Raw genomic sequence first — 24,648 nt, forward strand, 5'->3', positions numbered from 1 at the left:
ATGGACTGGTTGGATCTTCTCGCTGTCCAAGGCACTCTCAGAACTTTCCTCCAACACCACAGTTCAAAAGCATCTCTCTTCCTTCGCTCAGCCTTCCATAAGGTCCAGCTCTCACATCCATAAGTGACTACGGGGAATACCATTGCTTTGACTATGAGGACCTTCATTGCCAATGTGATGTCTCTACTCTTCACTATTTTATCAAGATTGGTCATTGCTCTCCTACCAAGAAGTAAGCGTCTCCTGATTTCCTGGCTGCCTTCTGCATCTGCAGTAATCTTCAGCCCTAGAAATACGAAGTCTATCACGGCCTCCACATTTTCTCCCTCTATTTGCCAGTTGTCAATCATTCTTGTTGCCATAATCTTGGGTTTTTTAATGTTTAACTGCAACCCAGCTTTTGCGCTTTCTTCTTTCACCTTGATTAGAAGGCTCCTCAGCTCCTCCTCACGTTTGGCCATCAAAGTGGTGTCATCTGCATATCTAAGGTTGTTAATGTTTCTTCCATATTATTAGTAGTAGTATTATATTGCCTGTTCCTCTATATATATCAAGCACAAAAAAATGAAAGGGGTTTTGCCACCTCCATTATAAAAATGAGGAGTTAGAGGAAACCAGAGGATAGAATAGAAAAAAAAATATTCACTTTCATTCAGTCTGTGAGTGAGAAAAGATCTCTGAACACCAAAGACATGCCTTCAAGTAGAATGAATCCACAACAAGGCTGCAGTTCTCTTTCAGTCATTCACATTGGAATGACTGAATGAGGAGGGAGCGAGGCATACACAGACTCCCTGATGTTTCGCCGGGCACGCTTGCACCTCCCTCTATATCTTGCCATGTGGACTCCCTCCTCGTGGAGGTGTGTGCAGCGAGAGAAGCAGGGAGGTGTGCGTGCGGCGAAAGGAAGAGGCCTCCCCTTTCGTCTCACCTTGCAAACTCCCACGAGGAGATGAGCACGCACACGGCAAGACATGGAGGGAGTTTGCTGACCAATGGCCGTAGGAGCTCTTCTAAGTTTTAGATAGGGCTCTTTCTTAGGCCTACGAAGGATCTCTGGCAGTAGTCCATGGTAGCCTCCCATCCAAAGACTAAATAAGGCTTGCACCATATCCCAAAACATTGTTAGCCTACATGGCCTCACAATGGCACAAAGACATCTCCGCCACACACATGAAGCTGCTTGGCTACTGTTGGGAATCAGCCTGTGTTTGTGTTCCAGGATGATCATGATGCTTCTGATATGGGCAATGATGTGGACAATACTGTGAGAAATGATGAGGGAAATGATGGTGCCGAGATTGAGGTGCAAGATGGAGATAGTTTGGTCAATGATTTTCTTGCAGACAATGACAGAGAGGCCCCAGTGCAAAGGGCAGTTTCTCATGAGAATATTCCTGCTGGGCTTAAGGATGATGGTTTACTCCCTCTTTCTGTGAGCTCTCAAGATTTGGGTTTGGAAAACAATCTGACACCTGGGAATTTTAATGAGCAGCCAGACAGGGAGTTGAAAAACAGGTGGCTGGAGTTCAGCCACGACCGACAACAAACTCAAGGTTTACGTCGCTCTGAAAGGCTTCATCAGATAAGAGCCAAGGGTGGGGGAAAACAAAACCAGTTTCTGGGTTTTGGAATATAAGTTTTGCTTCAAGGGAAAACCTGTTAGATCAGGCATCATTTGGAAATCAAGTTCATGTGCCATGGAAATCCTGTTTAAAGGGTCTTGTTCTTGTGGATACTTCTAGCCTTTTGGTGTCGATTAGCAGCGTTTGGATTGTCTTTGCATCCTGTTGATTCCTATCTGGATAAATACTGCCTTGGATTGCTTTTATATCTTTTGTGGACATTGCTTTGAGTTACCGCATTTTGCTGACCTTTTACTTTTTGGAACTTTCCTATTTTCTTACAAGCATTTCTTTCTACTGGCTATTTTACTAAACTTCAATAAAAAGGATTTGTTTCTTCACTCAACGTGTGGTGTGTTTTAAAATCAGAGGGCTTTTTCCTGTCCTGGAGTGCAACAGCTACTTCAGAAAGCAATGTAGTCAAACTGATCATTTACATCCAGTTCCTTCCCATCAAGAAATGAAACAAACAACTGCCTGAAAGAGTTACTTCCTTGACTCCAATGGCCACAACTTCCTAAAGCAGTAGTGCCCAACCTGTGGTCCATGGATTACCAGTGGTCCACAAGAACTAAAATATGGTTCACGGCCTCACCGTTACTACATCATTGCAACGAGAGCAAGTGGTCTCACAAAACCTTCTTATAGTGCTGAGGCTTATTAAATATGGTTTTCTCTGGGTGAGCAGATGGCGACTACTGGATGGCGTATGTTCTGTATCAGAAACTAGAGCTGATGTGGTCTATCAAATGCAATTTTCTGAATCAGCACCCCAAATAACCAAACCGAATCTAAAGTTGATCAAAAACTGATTCGTAACCCTTTTGGTACTAATGTTGGAACATGGTCCCTGGTCAAAGTGGTTCCTGGTCAAGTGATCCCTGGTCAAAAAAAGATTGGGTTATCACTGTCCTAGAGGATTCTGGAACCTGGAAATGTAACTTTTCTGAGCACTGCCAATGAGATGTTTCTAAAAGAATGATGCATCCAAAACACGTCAACGCAGCTAACTACACAGAGAATGGTCTCGTGAGTGAAGTTTGCTGCTCTTCTGAGCAAAATCCTGTAAGGAAATGTCAATAGTATATAAACAACATGTTGTGTCACAACCCTCTCGTGACTCGTCTAACCCACACGCACAGGCACAAATGCACTATTCTGGGCCTTTATAATGCAGGTTGTGTTTGCCATAATTCAGCGTAAAAGCTCCTACAAAGAATCACAACTAAATATAGGCATAAGCCCCCCTCAGGAGGTTGGATAGTAAGGCTTGCCATTCTTTGAAAAGAAATCCCTTAGCAGAAATAGCTGCAGGAGATTAAATACCCGCGCAGTTCACAAAAGCTCCACTTCACAGCTTGAACAACCCTTCCTAAAAGGTCAACGTTTTCTTTGAAGACTCGTCTGAGAAAATGTGAATCTGGGACAACATCAGAGAAGCCCAAGGTTTCTTTGGGGAAACTGACTTTTCATGCACATAAGGAAACTGTGTGAAGTCCAAACTCTCTCTCTCTTGCCTCTGGCACATGGAAACCGGACAGTGAAATTGTGACGCAGAAAGTGAAGATCAGAGGAGAGCGGGAGACTGATCTTTCCACTTGTCTTTCCACAACTGAGGGACCGGAGACGCCAGGAATACTCATGGACAAAGGACAATGATCAGGGAGTAAGTCCACCACAATCTCAGTTTTTAGAAAAGCCATCCAGATTGTCACAATTATGACAATGGTCACTGGAAGGTCTTACTGTTCAGGTCTTTTTCTGTCTCTGCTCATGTTCAGCCAAAACCTATGGAAGGACCTGCTGGTGAGATTTAAACCCCTCTGCACTATTCCCCGTGGCCACTGAATTATTAGTTGTATTATTTCAAATATCCCAGGGATAGTTCCTACAAATAAAGAAAAAGTATACAGGCTCTTTTTATGCATCCATAGTCCACCAACTTTGAACTGTGGTGCTGGAGGAAAGTTCTGAGAGTTACTTGGACAGCGAGAAGATCCAACCAGTCCATACTTCAGGAAATAAATCCCGACTGCTCATTGAAGGGAAGAATAGTAGAGACAAAAATGAAGATGAGAAGAAAGAAAAGCTTAGAGAAGACAATTATTCTGGGGAAAATGGAACGAAAAAGGAAGAGGACTGACCAAGGGCAAGATGGATGGATAGCATCCTTGAAGTGACTGGATTGACCTTGAAGGAGCTGGGGGTGGTGACGGCCGACAGGGAGCTCTGGTGTGGGCTGGTCCATGAAGTCACGAAAAGTCGGAAGCGACTGAACAAATGAACAACAAAGTCCACCAACATGTGATCTATGTATTAGGTAAGATTTCATGGACCATCAAACAGTACCTCAAATATCTTCATTAGAATGATTCATGAGTAAAGCGTTTCCAATTTAGAAACAGTGCTCCTGCCCATCTTCTACACATTTATATTTGAAGTGATGAAGTCTATGAAAAAGTCTACAATCTTTGACAGCACAAACGCAAAACAATCTCAGGTCCCATAGAAACGAGGATTTGTTACTCAAAAAGGTCTACAATCTTTGACAGTACAAAAGCAAAACAATCTCAGGTTCAGTAGAAACAAGGATTTGGTACTCACCTTCCTTCAATGAGCCAGGTGCATTTTGTCTTGTATTTATAGTTCCCAGGTCCATCGGTCACGTAGCCTGAAGGCCCAGTAAGCCTGCGAAAAGAAACTAAACATGTAGCATCCGGTCATGGTTTCATAAGTGCTTTTCCAAGGCCATCCCAAAGACAAGCAAAATTAAAACGCCCAATATCATGCTGCCGTTATACACATCTATTGTATTGAGGGGGAATTTTTCTCAAGATTACAGTGGTCTACCAGGTCTAGATTGATCCTCTTGATTATAGAGTAAGACAATCTCTCAAACTGTTGTGTACCATGAATCTGGTACAGAAGCTGTACATTGGCAACCAGCGCATCCCTTTCATCACAGCCCTTGAATGCTTATGTAGGCACCCAGACACTTTTAGGAGCAAGAATTGAATATGTAGCATCAGTCAATTGCCTTCATTTTTTAAAGATACTGAATAAATCACAGAATGGACTGCTTCACCAGGGCTGATCACCCAGTTTGTGTACTTAAAGGTTGGTTGTTTTACGTTTTTAAATTTAAAAAATGATAAACTGAAATATTAATATTATATTAATCTTTAATAAATGTTTTAACCTTTCACAATCTCTTTATATTGATTTCACTTATAAGCCACCCTGAGATTTTGTGCTATAGAACAGGAACGAACTATTGTAATGCAAGTTGATTATCCCTTTTTTTTGAAATGTTTGAAATCAAAAGTGTTTTGGATTTTTTTTTCAGATTTTTGAATATCTGCTTTTGCATATACATATATATACATACATACTAAAATATCTTGGAGCTGGGAACCAAGTGTAGGCATGAAGTTCATCTATGTTTCACATGCATACACACATTATGCAATATTGTTAATAAGTATGTGCATCAAACAAATTTTCTGCACTGTGAACCATCGGAAAGCAAAAGTGTCACTACCTCAGCCACCCAATTTTGGATTCTGGAGTTCCGGATATAGAATACTTATTCAAGAAATAAATAACGAAACAGAACATAAATATGCAATCCACTCCACTGGTATTTGTACATAGTACATAAGTATAGGATTGCACACTACAGAGTTTGGTTCTAACATGTTCTATGAGTAAAATAAACTAAATTTTGTTGAACAAAATCTGGCTAAACAGTATTTAAAACTCTCAAATTACAACAGCACAACAACAGAGAGGAAACAAACAAGGACATCTAATCACCTCTCAACAAAAGATTGCTCCAGGCACTGCCAGGCAATCAAATGCTAATCAAGGTGGTCAGTTGAAACATTCACACCTAGCTCCAGCAGACAAAAGTCCTTTGTCCCACCCTGGTCATTCCACAGCTATATAAACCCCTTTTCCCTAGTTCCAACAGACCTCACTACCTCTGAGGATGCTTGCCATAGATGCAGGCGAAACATCAGGAGAAATGCCTCTAGAACATGGCCATATAGCCCGAAAAAACCCACAAGAACCTAGACAAGAGAAATGTTCGTATCAATATTATTCATTACAGGTCACTGCCCCAATTCAATTTTTGAGCTGCGATGGAAGACAGCAAATGTTCAAGCACTGTGAAACAATCCAGAATACAAATGCCAATTACTAAATACAGATTCAGAGCCCTAATTTGGTCTTGTTTTCTCTAAGCACTGACCTTTCAAGAAGAGCACAGGTCTGTGAATCTAAATGTGCAAAGAGCACCTGCGTTATCAATTCCGCTGGCAGCCCGATGGTAATTGATAGCAAACAGACAGACTTTGGAAGCACAAACAAGCCTTATCTGAGCAGGAAGAGATCTTGGGCCACCTCTCTCTCTCCTCTCAAACAACTTTACAAGAGAAAGTGCTACAACTGGTGCATGCCAAAAACAAATATTGCTAGCTTCACAACACAAACAGTAGTGCAGAATATTGCCAGCATTGCCGGTGAAACCCAAAGGGAAGAACTTATATGTATACACACACACACTAGCTGTACCCGACACACATTGCTGTGGCCAACCTTCCCTCCCTCTTTCTCTCCTTCTTTCTTTCTCTTTTTCCTCCCTCCCCTTTTCTTCTTCCTTCTCTTCCTCTTCCCTTCCTCCCCTTTTCTTTCCTCTTTCTCACCTTTCTTCCTTCTCTACCTATTCTTGGACTGCAACTCCCAGCAGTCCTCCTGATCAATATATCTACCTACCTATCTCTCTACATCCAATCTATCTACCTTATCTATCTGGTGGATTGCTGAGATTTGCACTCCAGGAATAGGAAATTGGAAATATGCAGGGAATGGGATGCTCTCAAAGAAATCCAAGGAGAAGAAAGTGCATTTAGATCATCCTCCTCCCCTAAAGGGCCTGTTCTAGGGGATGCTGGGAGCTGTAGTCCAGAAGAGAGTGTGGATATGCTATTGTGTGTGTTGTTTGCCGGGGGAGTCATTTTTGCACATGCGCTGTAGCATCTTTTTGCTTTGTTGGCTTTTTAAGTCCCTTCTGCTGTGTTTTTCAGTGTTTTTATGAGTGATGGTCACTCGTTGGCTTAATAGGTGACTTGTGTCCAAATTTGGTGTCAATTCGTCCAGTGGTTTTTGAGTTATGTTAATCCCATAAATGAACATTACATTTTTATTTATATAGATCAGTGGTTCTCAACCTTCCTAATGTCCCCGACCCCTTAATACACTTCCTCGTGTTATGGTGACCCCCCCCCCCCAACCATAAAATTATTTTTGTTGCTAATTCATAACTGTCATTTTGCTGCTGTTATGATTCCTAATGTAAATATCTGGTATGCAGTATGTATTTTCATTCACTGGAACAAATCTGGCACAAATATCCAAAATGCCCAAATTTTAATACTGGTGGGGTTGGGGAAGGACTGGTTTTGTCATTTGGGAGTTGTAGTTGCTGGGATTTATAGTCCACCTACAATCAAAGAGCATTCTGAACTCTACCAGCAATGGAATTGAGTCAAACTTGGCACACAGAACTCCCATGACCAACAGAAAATACTGGAAGGGTCTGGTGGGCACTGACCTTGAGTTTTGGAGTGGTAGTTCACCTACATCTAGAGAGCACTGTAAACTCAAACAATGATGGATCTGGACCAAACTTGGCATGAATTCTCAATATGCCCAAATGTAAACACTGATGGAGTTTGGGGAAAATAGACCTTGACATTTGGGAGTTGTAGTTGCTGGGATTTATAGTTTACCTACAATCAAAGAGCATTCTGAACACTACCAACGATTGAATTGGGCCAAACTCCCCACACAGAACCTCCACGACCAAAAGAAAATACTGTGTTTTCTGATGGTCTTTGGCCCCTCACACACCCCCTCACGACCCCTCCAGGGGTCCCGACCTCCAAATTGAGAAACACTGATATAGATAGATAGATAGATAGATAGATAGACAGACAGACAGACAGACACACACACACACACACACACTCATTTATTGGGGAAATGGTGGCAGGGTATAAATAAAGTTTTTTTTATTATTGGGTTGTTGTAGGTTTTTTCGGGCTGTATGGCCATGTTCTAAAGGCATTTTCTCCTGACGTTTCGCCTGCATCTATGGCAAGCATCCTCTGAGGATGCTTGCCATAGATGCAGGCGAAACGTCAGGAGAAAATGCCTTTAGAACATGGCCATATAGCCCGAAAAAACCTACAACAACCCAGTGATTCCGGCCATGAAAGCCTTCAACAATACATTATTATTGTTGTTGTTGTTGTTGTTGTTGTTGTTGTTATTGTCTTCTCGGCAGACCAGGAGCTTAAACCAAATAACTGAAGTATAGCCTAAACTTTCCACAACTGTGGTTATAGTTTGTGGACCGTAACAATAAGCCTTTCGTTTATGTTCAGACTATTTGGTCAGTTGGTAAATTTCTGCACAGTGGATTATGCATTCAAAATCATGGTAAGTGATATGCAAAGCCAAAAAATGTTCAATCGCAACAAGATACAATTATAGTACCAAAGAGGCAAGCTAAGCCCTAATTCTGCAGCAGACAAAATACTGAGCGGTCGGTCTTGCAACCCACAAAAATCTCAAGCACAAGGACTGCTCCAGATACATAAACTGATGATAAACAATACGATCTGAAATTGCCAGGAAAGTGAATAGGACAAACAATGCTTATCATGCTGCACTAGATGCGACAGACTAATATCTATGTGTAGTCACTGATAAATAATGAAGGAGAAACATTACATTCCAGATTGTTTTAAGCCAAAAGATATTCCCATGACTGACACAGAAATGACATATTTTCACAGGATACTGAATGCTCAATTGCTTTTTTACTGCAGAGATTAAACGTTCTCAATGAAGAATGAATTACAGCAACTGTCAACCAAAAGTATTGCACAATGTATTATAATGACCGTTTTTAACATCTTACAGGCGCACATTGGTTTCGAGAAAAAACCTCCCTCTCTATTTCCACTACTACTAGGTTCAATTTCAATTCCAGATATAAATTCAAAACCAATTCTAGAGTCCATGAACCATTTGCCTCTCTAACGACTGCTTCTCTCTCAACAAATAGCTCCAACCAGCACTTCTACACAACCAAAAACAATAATATTACTGTTGTGGGCATTCATATGGAAGAGAGGCTTTGTGTGTGATTCAAAAACATATTTCAACAGGATGCCAATTCACGTCAACAGTACCTTACAACCATCTCTCCACATACGAATTATACTCCACATACACATCATACGAAAGCTGACTGGCACAACCTGGGGATCACAACCGGATACAGTGAAGACATCTGCCCTTGCGCTGTGCTACTCTGCTGCTGAGTATGCATGCCCAGTGTGGAACACATCTCACCACACTAAAACAGTGGATGTGGCTCTTAATGAGACATGCCGCATTATCACGGGGTGTCTGTGCCCTACACCACTGGAGAAATTACACTGCCACCTGACATCCGCAGGGAAGTAGCAGCCAATAGTGAAAGGACCAAAGCAGAGACATCTCCAGCTCATCCCCTGTTTGGCTACCAGCCAGCACGTCAACGACTTAAATCTAGAAATAGTTTTCTAAGATCTACAGAGACACTCGCTGGAACACCCCAGCAAGTGAGAGTCCAAAAGTGGCAGGCTCAAACCCAGAACCTCAACCAATGGCTGATACCAAATGAGAGACTCCCCTCTGGGCACACAGAGGACTGGGCGACTTGGAAGGCACTGAACAGACTGCGCTCTGGCACCACAAGATGCAGAGCCAACCTCAAGAAATGGGGCTACAAAGTGGAATCCTTGACATGTGAGTGTGGAGAGGAGCAAACCACTGACCACCTGCTGCAATGCAACCTGAGCCCTGCCACATGCACAGTGGAGGACCTTCTTGCGGCAACACCAGAAGCACTCCAAGTGGCCAGATACTGGTCAAAGGACATCTAATCAACTACCAAACTCACAAATTTTGTATTCTGTATTTTGTATTTTTGTATTTTGTCTGTTTGTTTGCTTTGTTCTGTTAGAAATGTAATATAATTGACTGGTTGCTGATGACTCGATAAATAAATCTCTCCACATTAATCCTGGGCCTCAAAATAATACTGTTGTTATACATGGACACAGACAAAGAATCATAGGATTGAAAGGGATCTCTTGGCCCATAAAACCTAATGCCACGCACAGCAAAGGATCTCCAGTTTAAATGCCACCAGCAAGTAGATGTCGAGAAAAGGGACCCACCATCTCTTTAGGCGACTGGCTCCACTGCTGAACTGCTCCTACTGTAAAGCAATTTAGGTAATATTCATAGCTATTTTGCAAAATTCACCATATGTGCCACCAGCCTCTGGACTATTCCAAGTAACAGAGAGAGTTCGTGTGTATGTGCATGTACCTTAAGTTGGGCTTGAAATCTCTTGCCTAAGAATCATAGAATCACTGAGTTGGGATAGACCTCGTGGACCATCCAGTCCAACCCCCTAACAAGAAGCAGGAAACTTCCATTCAAAGCAACCCCGACATCCAGCCTCTGCTTAAAAGCCTCCAAAGAAGGAGCCTCCACCACATTCCAGAGCAGAGAGTTCCACTGCTGAACAGCTCTCTCAGTCAGGAAGTTCTCCCTAATGTTCAGGTGGAATCTCCTTTCCTGTAGTTTGAAGCCATTGTTCCGCGTCCTAGTCTCCAGGGCAGCAGAAAACAAGCTTGCTTCCTCCTCCCTATGACTTCCCCTCACCTCTTGATCCCTGGCCCTCATCATGTCTCCTTTCAGTATTATCTTCTGCAGGCTAAACATGCCCAACTCTTCAAGCTGCTCCTCATAGGGCTTGTTCTCCAGACCCTTCGTCCTTGGAGTCACCCTCCTCTGGAAATGGGGCTGCAAAGTGGAATCCATGACATGTGAGTGTGGAGAAGAGCAAACTACAGACCATCTGCTGCGATGCAACCTGAGCCCTGCTACATGCACAATGGAGGACCTTCTTATAGTAACACCAGAGGAACTCCAAGTGGCCAGCTGCTGGTCAAAGGACATTTAATCAACTACCAAGCTTGCAAACTTTGTGTTTTGTTTATTTGTTGAATTATTTGTCTGTTTGTTAAAATGCAATACAGCTGTTTGGCTTGCTCCTTGTTTATGGTGTATTTTTTTGTTTATGATATTTATTTTAACTGTTTTATATTGATTCTTTGTTATTGCCTTCGTTTATTGATGTACTGCGGGCTTGGCCTCATGTAAGCCACACCGAGGCCCTTGGGGAGATGGTAGCGGGGTACAAATAAAGTTTTATTATTATATTATTATTGCTCCTGACACGATAAATAAATACCCTCCTCTGGACACGTTCCAGCGTGTCAACATCTCCCTTCAATTCCGGTGCACAGAATTGAACGCAGTGTGGTTCCAGGTGTGGTCTGACCAAGGCAGAATAGAATAGAGGGGTAGCATGACTTCCCTATATCAGCCACTCTCAGTGTCCTTCCAGATAGGCCCTATAGCCCAGGATTCAATCCCAGGTTTTCTGTTTATTCCAGATTATCTGGCAGTGCGGACTCATATAATCCAGTTTAAAGCAGAAAACCTGAGATCAGATCTTGGGATATAGGGACTGTCTGGAAGGGCCCTCAGACAAAAGGGAATGTTTCCTCTAACGAGGTATAGTTCTTGCCTGAAAAATATTGTTTTACTCATATGCAAATGTTATTAATAATAAAGTGAAACACATTCATTCATTTAGATTTAAGAGACTGCCTTCACAACTTTACAAAGCATCGTGGCATTCTGAGCTGGCACAATAGAATATGTGTTGATGTATTGTCAAAAGCTTTCATGGCCGGAATCACTGGGTTGTTGTAGGTTTTTTCAGGCTATATGGCCATGGTCTAGAGGCATTCTCTCCTGACGTTTCACCTGCATCTATGGCAAGCATCCTCAGAGGTAGTGAGGTCTGTTGGAACTATGAAAAAGAGTTTATATATCTGTGGAATGACCAGGGTGAGACAAAGGACTCTTGTCTGCTGGAGCTAGGTGTGAATGTTTCAACTGACCACCTTGATTAGCATATAATGGCCTGACAGTGTCTAGAGCAAACTTTTGTTGAGAGGTGATTAAATCTCCGTGGGAGTCTACCGTGTACCATGCAGCTGTCGACAAGTCTACAAAGGACCACCAAACGCAGCACCGAAACACGAATCAAGGAACATGAAAGGCACTGCAGACTACTTTAACCAGAGAAGTCAGCCATAGCAGAGCACCTGATGAACCAGCCTGGACACAGCATATTATTGAAGAACACAGAAATGCTGGACTACTCTGAAAACCATCATATCAGACTACACAGAGAAACCATTGAAATACACAAGCATGTGGACAATTTCAACAGAAAGGAGGAAACCATGAAAATGAACAAAATCTGGCTACCAGTATTAAAAAAAACACTCTAAAATTACAACAGCACAACAACAGAGAGGAAACAAACAAGGACATCTAATCACTTCTCAACAAAAGATTGCTCTAGGCACTGTCAGGCCATTATATGCTAATCAAGGTGGTCAGTTGAAACATTCACACCTAGCTCCAGCAGACAAGAGTCCTTTGTCTCACCCTTTTCATTCCACATATATATAAACCCTTTTTTCCTAGTTCCAGCAGACCTCACTACCTCTGAGGATGCTTGCCATAGATGCAGGCGAAACGTCAGGAGGTAATGCCTCTAGAACATGGCCATATAGCCCGAAAAAACCTACAACAACCCAGAATATGTGTTACTTACACAAAATATCTATTGGTAGATCAATACCTACTTGAAGACACTGGTGCCTATGCCTTCCCAAAGAACACTGGCTCTATATTTCTAATTGTTTTATCACAGATGCCCAATGTAATTTCCCTGCTGAAAACATGTATGAAAATTATCAAGTGTTCTCAAGGGGGAAAATATGTAAAGGGGCATTGATTTTAGTAGGAAGATGTTTGAATGAATGAATGAATGAATGAATGAATGAATGGAAATCATTATACCCCAAAGATTCAAATACTCAAAGATTCCTTCCATGCGCCTGATTTAAACAGCATACAAGCATATGAAGAACAGCACTGGCTGAAATTATTTCCAGCATAACCATCGTATTCACTTTGAAGAAGGCAACAAGGAAGCAACCTAAAATGCCCACGGGATACACACCACAATGCAGACCCTCCATCATAAATGTATAAACTAACCAATAGATACGTTCCAATCTGATTAAAACCTCCATGCATTCACAGAGCCAACTGCAATTACTGAATTACTAAAGAAGTACAATTAAGTACAATCAAATTCCCATATTTAATAACAACTACCTTGTTGTTATTGTGGCTTATTAAAATAACGTTAAACAAGATATTAATAGCCTGAAGTTAATCAACAACATGAAATGTGAGGGTGATGAAGGCTAAAACGGAACCTCCCTGAAGATCTTAACCCCTAAATGGGGCTTATATCGGCATTTCTCAACCTGAGGGTCACCCAAGATCATCAGTATTTTCTGTTAATTCTGTGTGGGAAGTTTGACCCAATTCTATCGTTGGTGTGGGTCAGAATACTCTTTGATTGTAGGTGAACTATATATCCCAGCAACTACAACTCCCAAATCTCAAGGTCTATTTTCCCCAAACTTCACCAATGTTCATATTTGGGCATATTGAGGATTCGTGCCAAGTTTGGTCCAGATTCGTCATTGTTTGAGTCCACAGTGCTCTCTGGATGTACGTTAACTACAGCTCCAAAACTCAAGGTCAATGACCACCAAACCCTACCAGTATTTTCTGTTTGGAGTTTTGTGTGCCAAGTTTGGTTCAAATCCATCATTGTTGGAGTTCAAAATGCTCTTTGATTGTAAGTTAACTATAAATCCCAGTAAGTACAACTCCCAAATGACAAAAAATCAGTCCTCGCCCCCCCCCCCCCCCCAATCCCCACCAGTATTAAAATTTGGGTGTATTGAGTATCTGTGCCAAAGTTGGTTGAGTGAATGAAAATAGATCCTGCATATCGGATATTTACATTACGATTCATAACAGTAGCAAAATTAGAGTTTAAAGTAGCAACAAAAATAATTCTATGATTGGGTGTCATTTCAACATAAGGAACTGTATTAAGGGGTCAGGGCATTAGGAAGGTTGAGAAACACTGGCTTATGTACAAATATATGGATTTATTTGTTTGTTTATTTATTTATTTGCCATATTTATATACCGCCATTCTCAGCCCAAGGGCGACTCAGGGTGGTTTACAAATGGCACAATTTGATGCCCGCAATAACATAAAACAATTAAAACATTTCGCATCAACCAACACACTTGAGACGGAGGTGGGATTGAGCGGAGGGCCCACCCGGCAGAATTTAGGGTCCGTGCCAGTTTATAGAAGGAGATGTGGTCTCGAAGTTAAGTTGGACCTGAAACGTATAGAGCTTTATAGGTAATAACCTGTACTTTGAATTGGGCCCAAGAAACCTGTTAGTAGCAGTGGAGCTGCTTTAATAAGGGTGTGGTATGCTCCCTATTGCTAGCCCCAGTAAGTAATCTGTACCAATCATCAATGTAGGTAAAGGTAAAGGTAGTCCCCTGACATTAAGTCCAGTCATGTCTGACTCTGGGGTGTGGTGCTCATCTCCATTTCTAAGACAAAGAGCCAGCGTTGTCCACAGACACCTCCAAGGTCATGTGGCCGGCATGACTGCATGGAGCGCCGTTACCTTCCCGCCAGAGCGGTACCTATTGATCTACTCACATTTGCATGTTTTCGAACTGCTAGGTTGGCAGAAGCTAGGGCTGACAGCGGAAGCTCACGCCGCTCCCCGGAATTGAACCTGCGACCTTTCGATCAACAAGCTCAGCAGCTCAGTGCTATAATCCACTGCGCCACCAGGGGCTCCTAATCATCAATGTACCAATCATCAATTTCATAATGATAATTTTAATGCCATTTTTTGGCTATAACTAATCTTAAAGTGGTAACAAAAATTACTATTAACTCTTTCTTCTTCCATTTCAATATTATGTCCTCAAAATTTAATAGAAATGCTTTATTTGCAAAAAAAAATTGTAGATTAATCGATCGTATGTCAATAATTTCAACAAATACTTTATCTCATTTTTTAAATCTTTTCACACTCTCACCATAAATGTATATAAGTCGCTGTTTCCTTATTGCACCTCCAATGATGTTGTAGGGTGCTTCTATGATAATAACTTAACATTATTGGAGTCATGTACCATCTCCAAATTGTTTTATAACACTTCTCACCAGACACAGAAATAAGTCCAAGTTAGGACAAGTTCTTAAAAAGCTTGTTCTAATTATATTTCCTTTGTAACAGATTAGCTGCCATTAACGGCTTATTTTATTTGGCACCAAAAAAATCAACTGACGGAGATAATTTGGCACAGAACCTGGCTGCCTCTTCTCTCCAAGCCCAGCCTTGCCCTCTACCCCAAAGGCATGTTAAAATTAGTACAAAGCAAATCCTGTCTAGTCTCGTGGTGAAGAGAAAGCCAAAGAAATAACACAGAGGCAGACCGAACTAAACGAATTAGTCCCAGGATCGGAAGAACTGTCACTGGATTAATCACATCCCAGCTCTTCTCCTCCAACCATTCGCTGAACAATTCACACTTTAATATAAAATGTTCCAGCTCCTGGCCAAGTTTATTGGATGTCTTCTAACATCTTCATGAAGTTTATTAATGTTCCCCCTGCAATTTCCTCAGCACTCACACAACATTTAAATCACAATACAACACCAAATTCAGCCCCCTTCCCAATCAGCCCAAAATACCCCAGATCAAGTATTTGAATATATCCATTTCTTGATCAATAATGGAAAAAGACAGAAATGCCCACAATAAGGGATCGGTCAGTGAAAATATGGGAAATCACAACAACTCTGAAGGTTGAATCACTGGACACATTCTTAGCATAAGGGAAACCCTTTCTATAAATATATACTAACTGACCCCTGCCACGCGTTGCTGTGGCCCAGTCTGGTGATCTAGAAAATAAAGTAATTAGAAAGTATTGGTTTCTAATATATGTAATGTCTTTCTGCTTGTGGGTAAACAGTATTTCTTGCTGTTTCTTTGTCAGTGTTGATGTGGAAATTGTCTGGTTTGTCCACTATGGAACATGCAACGCATAATTGTCCTGATTTAGGTGTCCCTTTCAAATCTATGATACTATATCTGTGTGTGTGTGAATTATATCTATCTATATCTATGGCTGGATGGCTCTTTGTCAGGAGGGCTTTGATTACATTTTGTGGTCTAACCAAAGCCTCTATTCTGCTTTGGTTAGACCACATCTGGAATATTGTGTCCAATTCTGGGTACCACAATTCAAGAGAGATATTGACAAGCTGGAATGTGTCCAGAGGAGGGCGACTAAAATGATCAAGGGTCTGGAGAACAAGCCCTATGAGGAGCGGCTTAGGGAACTGGGCATGTTTAGCCTGAAGAAGAGAAGGCTGAGAGGAGATATGATAGCCATGTATAAATATGTGAGAGGGAGTCACAGGGAGGAGGGAGCAAGCTTGTTTTCTGCTTCCTTGGAGACTAGGACGCGGAACAATGGCTTCAAACTACAAGAGAGGAGATTCCATCTGAACATTAGGAAGAACTTCCTGACTGTGAGAGCTGTTCAGCAGTGGAACTCTCTGCCCCGGAGTGTGGTGGAGGCTCCTTCTTTGGAAGCTTTTAAGCAGAGGCTGGATGGCCATTTGTCAGGGGTGATTTGAATGCAATATTCCTGCTTCTTGGCAGAATGGGGTTGGACTGGATGGCCCATGAGGTCTCTTCCAACTCTTTGATTCTATGATTCTATGATTTTCTTGCCCTGGTAAAGGGAGTTGGACTGGGTGACCTTAAGTATTTTCTGACGGTCATGGGGGTTCTGTGTGGGAAGTTTGCCCCAATTCTATCGCTGATGGGGTTCAGAATGTTCTGTGATTATGGGTGAACTATAAATCCCAGCAACTACATCTCCCAAATGTCAAGTTTCTATTTGCCCAAAACTCCATCAGTGTTCACATTTGGGAATATTGAGTACTCATGTAGTTTGGTCCAGATCCATCATTGTTTGAGGCCACAGTGATCACTGGATGTAGGTGAACTACAACTCCAAAACCAAAGGGCACTGCCCACTACAACTCCCAAATGACAAAATCTTTTTTTTTTTTTGAGTGAAGGACATACATTGGGTTTATTAGGTGTCTTGTGTCCAAATTTGGTATCAATTCGTCCAGTGGTTTTTGAGTTCGGTTAATCCCACAAACGAACATTACATTTTTATTTATATAGACTAGCTGTCCGCTGCCACACATTGCTGTGGCCCACATGGAGGTTCTGTGTAGGACGTTTGGCCCAATTCTACCGTGGATGGGGTTCAGAATGCTCTGTGATTGTAGGTGAACTATAAATCCCAGCAACTACAACTCCCAAATGTCAAGATTCTATTTTCCCCAAACTCCACCAGTGTCCACATTTGGGCATATTGAGTATTCATGTAGTGTTTGGTCCAGATCCATCATTGTTTGAGTCCACAGTGTTCTCTGGATGTAAGTGAACTACAACTCCAAAACCAAATGACACTGCCCACCAAACCCTTCCAGTATTTTCTGTTGGTCATGGGAGAACTGTGTGCCACGTTGGTTCACTTTCATTGTTGGTGGGGTTCAGAATGCTCTTTGATTATAGGTGAACTATAAATCCCAGCAACTACAACTCCCAAATGACAAAATCAAATTTTTTGAGTGAAGGACATACATTGGGTTGTTAGGTGTCGTGTCCAAATTTGGTGTCAATTCGTCCAGTGGTTCTGTTAATCCCACAATTGAACATTACATTTTTATTTATATAGATATCGAAGGGAAAGGGAAAAAAGCTTCATGGACAGTTTTGAGATAGAATCATAGAGAGACCTCATGGGCCATCCAATCCAACCCCTTTCTGCAAAGAAGCAGGAAAATCACATTCAAATCACTCCCAACAGATGACCATCCAGCCTCTGTTTAAAAGCCTCCAAAGAAGGAGCCTCCACTACACCCCGGGTAAGAGAGTTCCACTGCTCAACAGCTCTCACTGTCAGGAAGTTCTTCCTAATGTTCAAGTGGAATCTCCTTTCCTGTAGTTTGAAGCCATTGCTCCATTGCATTTTAGTCTCTAGGGCAGCAGAAAAGTAGCTTGCTCTCTCTTCCCTACGACTTCCTCTCACATATTTATACATGGCCCTCATCATGTCTCCACTCAGCCTTCTCTTCTTCGGGCTAAACATGCCCAGCTCTTTAAGCCACTCCTCACAGGGCTTGTTCTCCAAACCCTTGATCATTTTAGTCGTGCTCCTCTGGACACATTCCAGCTTGTCAACATCTCCCTTCAATTGCAGTGCCCAGACTTGGACACTGTGATTCCAGGTTAGGTAATTTATTTGTTAATGTAAAAATAACTTGTATTTTTCTGGATATAAGGTGGAAGGAAAAATGTTAAACTATTGAGAAATAGTGGAAGGGAAGCAGGAAACGTCTTTTAAAACTGTTTTGCATATGTATGTTTGCATTTTAGAGTTACATGTAATTAGAATAGAAGTGTATGTTGGTAAGAGAATGTGCCTAGTTAGTTAGGTAATTGTTGTTCAAGTGTGTTTATGTGTATGTATCTATGCACGAGTATTGTTATTTTCTTTGTTTGTGTTTCTGCTGTTAAAAAATTGAATGAAGCAGAGAGTGTTTGAGGACCGGGACATCCGTAGGGATGCCAAGGTGCTTGTCTATAAAGCTATTGTCCTCCCAACCCTGCTCTATGCCTGTGAGACGTGAACTGTCTACAGACGTCACATGCAACTCCTAGAACGATTCCATCAGTGCTGCCTCCGGACAATCCTGAAAATCTCTTGGGAAGACAAGCGGACAAATGTCAGCGTGCTGGAAGAAGCAAAGACCACCAGCATTGAAGCGATGGTCCTCCGCCATCAACTCCGCTGATCCAGCTACGTTGTCTGGATGCCCGACCACCGTCTCCCAAAGCAGTTGCTCTACTCCGAACTCAAGAATGGAAAATGTAATGTTGGTGGGCAAGAAAAGAGATTGAAAGATGGGCTCAAAGCCAACCTTTAAAACTCTGGCATTGACACTGAGAACTGGGAAGCCCTGGCCCTTGACCACTCCAGCTGGAAGTCAGCTGTGACCAGCAGTGCTGCAGAATTTGAAGAGGCACAAATGGAGGGTGAAAGGGAGAAGCATGCCAAGAGGAAGGCGCGTCAAGCCAACCCCGACCGAGACCGCCTTCCACCTGGAAACCAATGCCCTCACTGCGGAAGAAGATGCAGAGCAAGAATAGGGCTCCACAGTCACTTATGGACCCACAAGAATACTGAAAGACAATCCTCCTCGGAAAACGAGGGATCGCCTAAGTAAAGTAAGTAAGTATGTAAGTAAGTGTTATTCAAGTGTGTTTATGTGTATGTATCTATGCATGAGTATTGTTATTTCCTTTGTTTGTGTTTCTGCTGTTAAAAATTTGAATTAAAAATGGGGGGGGGGGGAAATCACGACATCCCAACCTCACCCTTTCCTGCCATCTCTCTCACACATATCAACACACACAGGCACACAGTCTAGACAAATCCTAGGCATTTAGTTGCCTAGGTGCCAAGAAATGCAATGTAGACAGAAAGTAATTGAGATTCCAAACCCAGCAGCGGTGAACGGCGATGGAATCAACGCTTGTGAAAAGCCTGGCAAGGTTTCTAATGTATCGTCATCATTTTACACTCCCAATCTGCTCAAGAATCCTGGCAGCGTACAGGTAATTTGAGAACATAAAATACAAGAGAATAAACCCTGATGAGTACTACACACAATAAAACCAGAAACCAAGAGCATCAAAACAAACATTAACAGCTAACATTTGGATAGAACTGCCAAGCTCTGTGGCCATAAAACTAGTTTATGAAATCTGCAAGCGACTAAAAAGGTCCTCAGCTAGCACCAGGAAAGCAAGGAGGGAATTCCAAAGATAAGGGGCTGCCACTTAGAAGGCCATAACAACCAGGGGATAATTTCCATGACGAACAGGTTCACTACTGTGCAGAAGTCATTGATACTATGTATGTGTTTAAATGTTAGAGTATATATTTGTGTCTGTAACAGTAGCTAAAACTAGAGTTACCTGGTTTGAATCCACAGTGAGCGTTGCCAAGGAGACCGGGCAGGCTAGCTCAGGAGAGTGAGAAGTGGGCGGAGCCAAGCAGGAAAATAGTTATGTGCGTCTTTGGAAAAGGGGCAGTGTGTGTGTGAGTGTGGAGGCTTGAAAAAGCCTGGGAGAGAGGTGTGTGTGAGCAGCTGCAGGTTTTCCAGTCTAGAAGGGCTGAAGAGAGAAACCTGGCCAGTTTCTTTAGTCAAGGAAGACTAAAGGAAGCTTGTTAGGATCCCTAGTCAAGGAAGGACTAGAGATCAGAGATTTCATCAAGGAAAGATCAAATTGGAAGGCTATTCATAGTAGGAAACTTTGTTCACTAAAGAGCTTCACCTCAGTAAAAGTTAGCCACGAGCTGTGTTATTTGGAAGAGTGGACTGTATTACAAACCAAGTGATATTGAAAGTTCTATAAGTTATTTAACAGCCTGCAACCATACGCTTTGTACACAATAAACTTGTTATCTTTTATTGAAGACCGTCTCATCTCAATTAATCTGCGTCTGTAAAGCCAGATCTCATCAGTGGTACCTCAAATACCTCACGTTGGTGGCAGTTACCTTAATTTACAAGTAATAATTGGCCTCCTCTATAATATATTCTTATACACAATTGAGGCCTGAGATTAATTCCCTCCATAATCATGCACACCTGTACAATTGGTTCGTGCAAATGTACAACTACCAACTAGTAAATTAGCATATTGCCTGTAGTCCTGTTGAACACTTTTCACGGACTTTAGAGTTATTTTGCGTTTAGGTGGGATTGGGGGGTTTAGATGATCTGAATTTCTAAAAAATAGTCTGATGACTTTAGGGAACTTCTGGTGTGGCTTTGAGGGGCTTCAGGGACTACATTTGTTGATCTCACAAGCCATATTTTCCCCACACCTGGTGCAGAAAAAAACAGTGCTACTAACCACACAGACACCTGGCCGAAAGCCTCCAAATCTGAATTTCCCTAACCCATGTTTATCTGCTCTCTCACTAGCTGCATGATATGAGACATGAAAAACAGTGCTAGTCACCCTATTCCATTAATAATTCACCTAGCAAGCAGATTAAATTTAAAACATGAGATATTATAAGTATTAGGCCACTTTGGCATAAACCTTTGTGAAAGTTCCTGCTATTATTACTTCCAAGACTCATCTAATTGCATGTCTTTGGTGAATATCTTACCATTCTGTAAAGCAGTGTTTCTCAACCTGGGGGTCGGGATCCCTGGGGGGGTCGCGAGGGGGTATCAGAGGGGTCGCCAAAGGCCATCACAAGACACAGTATTTTCTATTGGTCATGAGGGATCTGTGTATGAAGTTTAGCTCAATTCTCTCATTGTTGGAGTTCAGAAAGCTCTTTGATTGTAGCTGAACTATAAATCCCAACAACTACAACTCCCAAATTTCAAGGTCTATTATCTCTAACCTCCTCCAGTATTCACATTTGGGCATGTTGAGTATTCGTGCCAAGTTTGGTCCAGATCCATCATTGTTTAAGTCCACAGTGCTCTCTGGATGTAGGTGAACTACAACTCCAAAACTCAAGGTCAATGCCTATCAAACCCTCCCAATATTTACTGTTGGTCATAGGAGTTCTGTGTGCCAAGATTGGTTCAATTCAGTCATTGGTGGAGTTCAGAATGCTCTTTGATTGTAGCTGAACTATAAATCCCAGCAACTACAACTCCCAAATGACAGCATCAATCTCCCCTTCAACCCCACTAGAATTCAACTTTGGGCATATCAGGCATTTGTGCCGAATTTCGTCCAGTGAATGAAAATACATCCTGCATATCACATACTTACATGACAATTCATAACAGCAGCAAAATTACAGTTGTGAAGTAGCAACAAAAATAATGTTTTGGTTGGGGGTCACCACAACATGAGAGAACTGTATTAAGGGGTCGCGGCATTAGGGAGGTTGAGAACCACTTTTGTAAAGCCTTTGGCTCCTTTCATTTTCTTTAAGGTTCATTTCTGTATTTATGTCCTGCTTTTCTTTCAATACGAGAGCCATGTAAACAAAGAAGTTATTTTAAAAAAAATAGCTTGGCATTTAATTATATTTTATACAAAGTCATTAACATACAAAGTCCATTACCGAGCAAGCCAAAATAGGAGGAGTTAACTATCAAAATGTCAACTATGGGAAATAAGATGCAGAGAAAGGAGAGGCAAGGTTAATGAACGCTAGGACTCGGAATCGAACAGATTGCTAAAGATCCTGTCCTTTCCTTTATGTAATCTTTGTTCCATATCAGAAGTTCACTGTAATCACTAAGCACTTATAAACAGAAAATGTGGATTGCCTACTGAGACAACAGCAATCTCCCAAAATTAGATACATGCAGTATGCCAGAAATGGATATATCTAGAAATACCCACAAGCTGGTGTTGAATCTACATTATTTTGCACCTGTGCGCCTTTCAAACATTGGCTGAGATCCAGAGCGCAGCCTGTCATTCTCCATGCGCAGTGGCGTCCCAGCTGATCTTTTTAAAGAAAGCCACCCACTTCCAATTCCTCATGCAAAGTCAGCGGACCCACCAAAATGGATCTCCATAAGGGAAGAAACTGGCAAGGGAAAGCCAGGGACAGCCATAGTAAGGCCTTGGCATTTTGGCCACTGGGTCATCATTACAATTCTCTTAATTATATAAAAAACCTAGCAGTATTTCCAGAGAAATCATTTGAACCACCATTGTAATTATGGTTGCATATGATCACCTATCCAAGCCACTGTTGTACACCAGAGCAGGAACATTTCTGACCTTAAACACCACAACAGCTTGGTAAAATCACCAAGCAGTTTATTGAAGAATATATGTACCCAAAGCAATAAAAAATAGCAGAACAGTAAAGGTCCAATATAAAATAGTCCATAGGCTTCAAAAGAAAACAAGATGCACGAGTACATAAAAATCCATGAAACTAGACAGCAGGAAAATCTCATAGACAAAACTTGGTACTTGACACTCAGAGCACTTTAAAGCAATATCGTGATAAAAATAACAACGTTGAGCCAACTGAGGCAACTCTCGCCCATGAATTTGCAGACGACATCAAATTGGGAGAGATAGCCAATACTCCAGAGGACAGGAGCAGGATTCAAAACGATCTTGACAGATTAGAGAGATGGGCCAAAACTAACAAAATGAAGTTCAACAGTGACAAATGCAAGATACTCCACTTTGGCAGAAAAAATGAAATGCAAAGATACAGAATGGAGGACAATGCCTGGCTCGAGAGCAGTACGTGTGAAAAGGTTCTTGGAGTCCTCGTGGACAAGTTGAACATGAGCCAACAATGTGATGTGGTGGCAAAAAAAGCCAAAGGGATTTTGGCCTGCATCAAGAGGAGCATAGTGTCTAGATCTAAGGAAGTAATGCTACCCCTCTATTCCGCTTTGGTTAGACCACACCTGGAATATTGTGTCCAATTCTGGGCACCACAATTCAAGAGAGATATTGACAAGCTGGAATGTGTCCAGAGGAGGGCGACTAAAATGATCAAGGGTCTGGAGAACAAGCCCTATGAGGAGCGGCTTAAGGAGCTGGGCATGTTTAGCCTGAAGAAGAGAAGGCTGAGAGGAGATATGATAGCCATGTATAAATATGTGAGAGGAAGCCACAGGGAGGAGGGAGCAAGCTTGTTTTCTGCTTCCTTGGAGACTAGGACGCAATGGAACAATGGCTTCTAACTACAAGAGAGGAGATTCCATCTGAACACGAGGAAGAACTTCCTGACTGTGAGAGCCATTCAGCAGTGGAACTCACTGCCCCGGAGTGTGGTGGAGGCTCCTTCTTTGGAAGCTTTTTAACAGAGGCTGGATGGCCATCTGTCAGGGGTGATTTGAATGCAATATTCCTGCTTCTTGGCAGAATGGGGTTGGACTGGATGGTCCATAAGGTCTCTTCCAACTCTTTCATTCTATGATTCTATGAATCATTATAAAGCTTTTTCAGATCCCAAAACTGAAAGGGAACTATTTGTCTTGATCTTCCCAACAAATAAAGGTTTGTTTTCTCTTTTTCTGTAGCTGAAATGATTGTCTCAGTCTCTGAAGACTTTGCCTCTTTTTCAGCTACAGAAAAAGAGATAAAAGTTTGCATTCTGTCCAAGCTTTCATTATCTTCTCCCTCATTACTTCCTGCACCTGACAAATCATTTTCAGACAACTGTTCTGAGAAAAGCTGTGAAGGGCCTCTTCCAAGAATGTGGCCTTATGAATCTTCCTGAGACAGCTCAGACCTCTCTTCTGAGTCCAACCCAAGCAAACTTTTGTGACTCAGCTGGAACCACAGACACAGACTGATAGTGTTGTGACTCAGATGGAGTCTCAGAGCAACTCTGACGAGGATGATAGGATTCAGGTTCACAATCAGGTTCAAAATGTTCCTGTTGTAGACAATGAAGAACAGAGTGTGCAAGTTCAGTTTCCCACAGCAAGGAATGATGTTTTTGATACTAAAACTAGCCAGGTGCAAATTGACTCTGCCTACTATCAGGACAGTTCTTAGCCTGATAGTAGGCAGAAAGGTAACCAGACTGACAATAACGAGTAGCCTGACCTTGATGAAACGGGAATCTTAGATCGGGCTGACCGTTTGGAATTCAGAGTTTGAAGGAGTGTGAGAATAGCCAACAAGAAGGAGGTCAGAAGCCAAAAAAATGCTTTCATGTCTTGCAAAGGGTATTAAGCAGCGTGTTTGAAAACAAACCTTCTTGCTCAACTTC

At 42.0% G+C, this 24,648-nt stretch overlaps 1 protein-coding gene across 1 annotated transcript in view; it reads right to left on the reverse strand.

Annotated features, from left to right (window-relative positions):
• ATRN (attractin) overlaps positions 1 to 24,648 on the reverse strand; it is a 332,072-nt gene that overhangs the window by 242,597 nt on the left and 64,827 nt on the right. Inside the window, exon 2 of the mRNA XM_060779447.2 lies at positions 4,230 to 4,313. Coding sequence (XP_060635430.2) covers positions 4,230 to 4,313 — 84 coding nt within the window. The remainder of the gene's footprint in view (positions 1 to 4,229; positions 4,314 to 24,648) is intronic.

This window comes from Anolis sagrei, chromosome 5, assembly GCF_037176765.1.
Source record: "Anolis sagrei isolate rAnoSag1 chromosome 5, rAnoSag1.mat, whole genome shotgun sequence".
Taxonomy (NCBI): Eukaryota; Metazoa; Chordata; class Lepidosauria; order Squamata; family Dactyloidae; genus Anolis; species Anolis sagrei.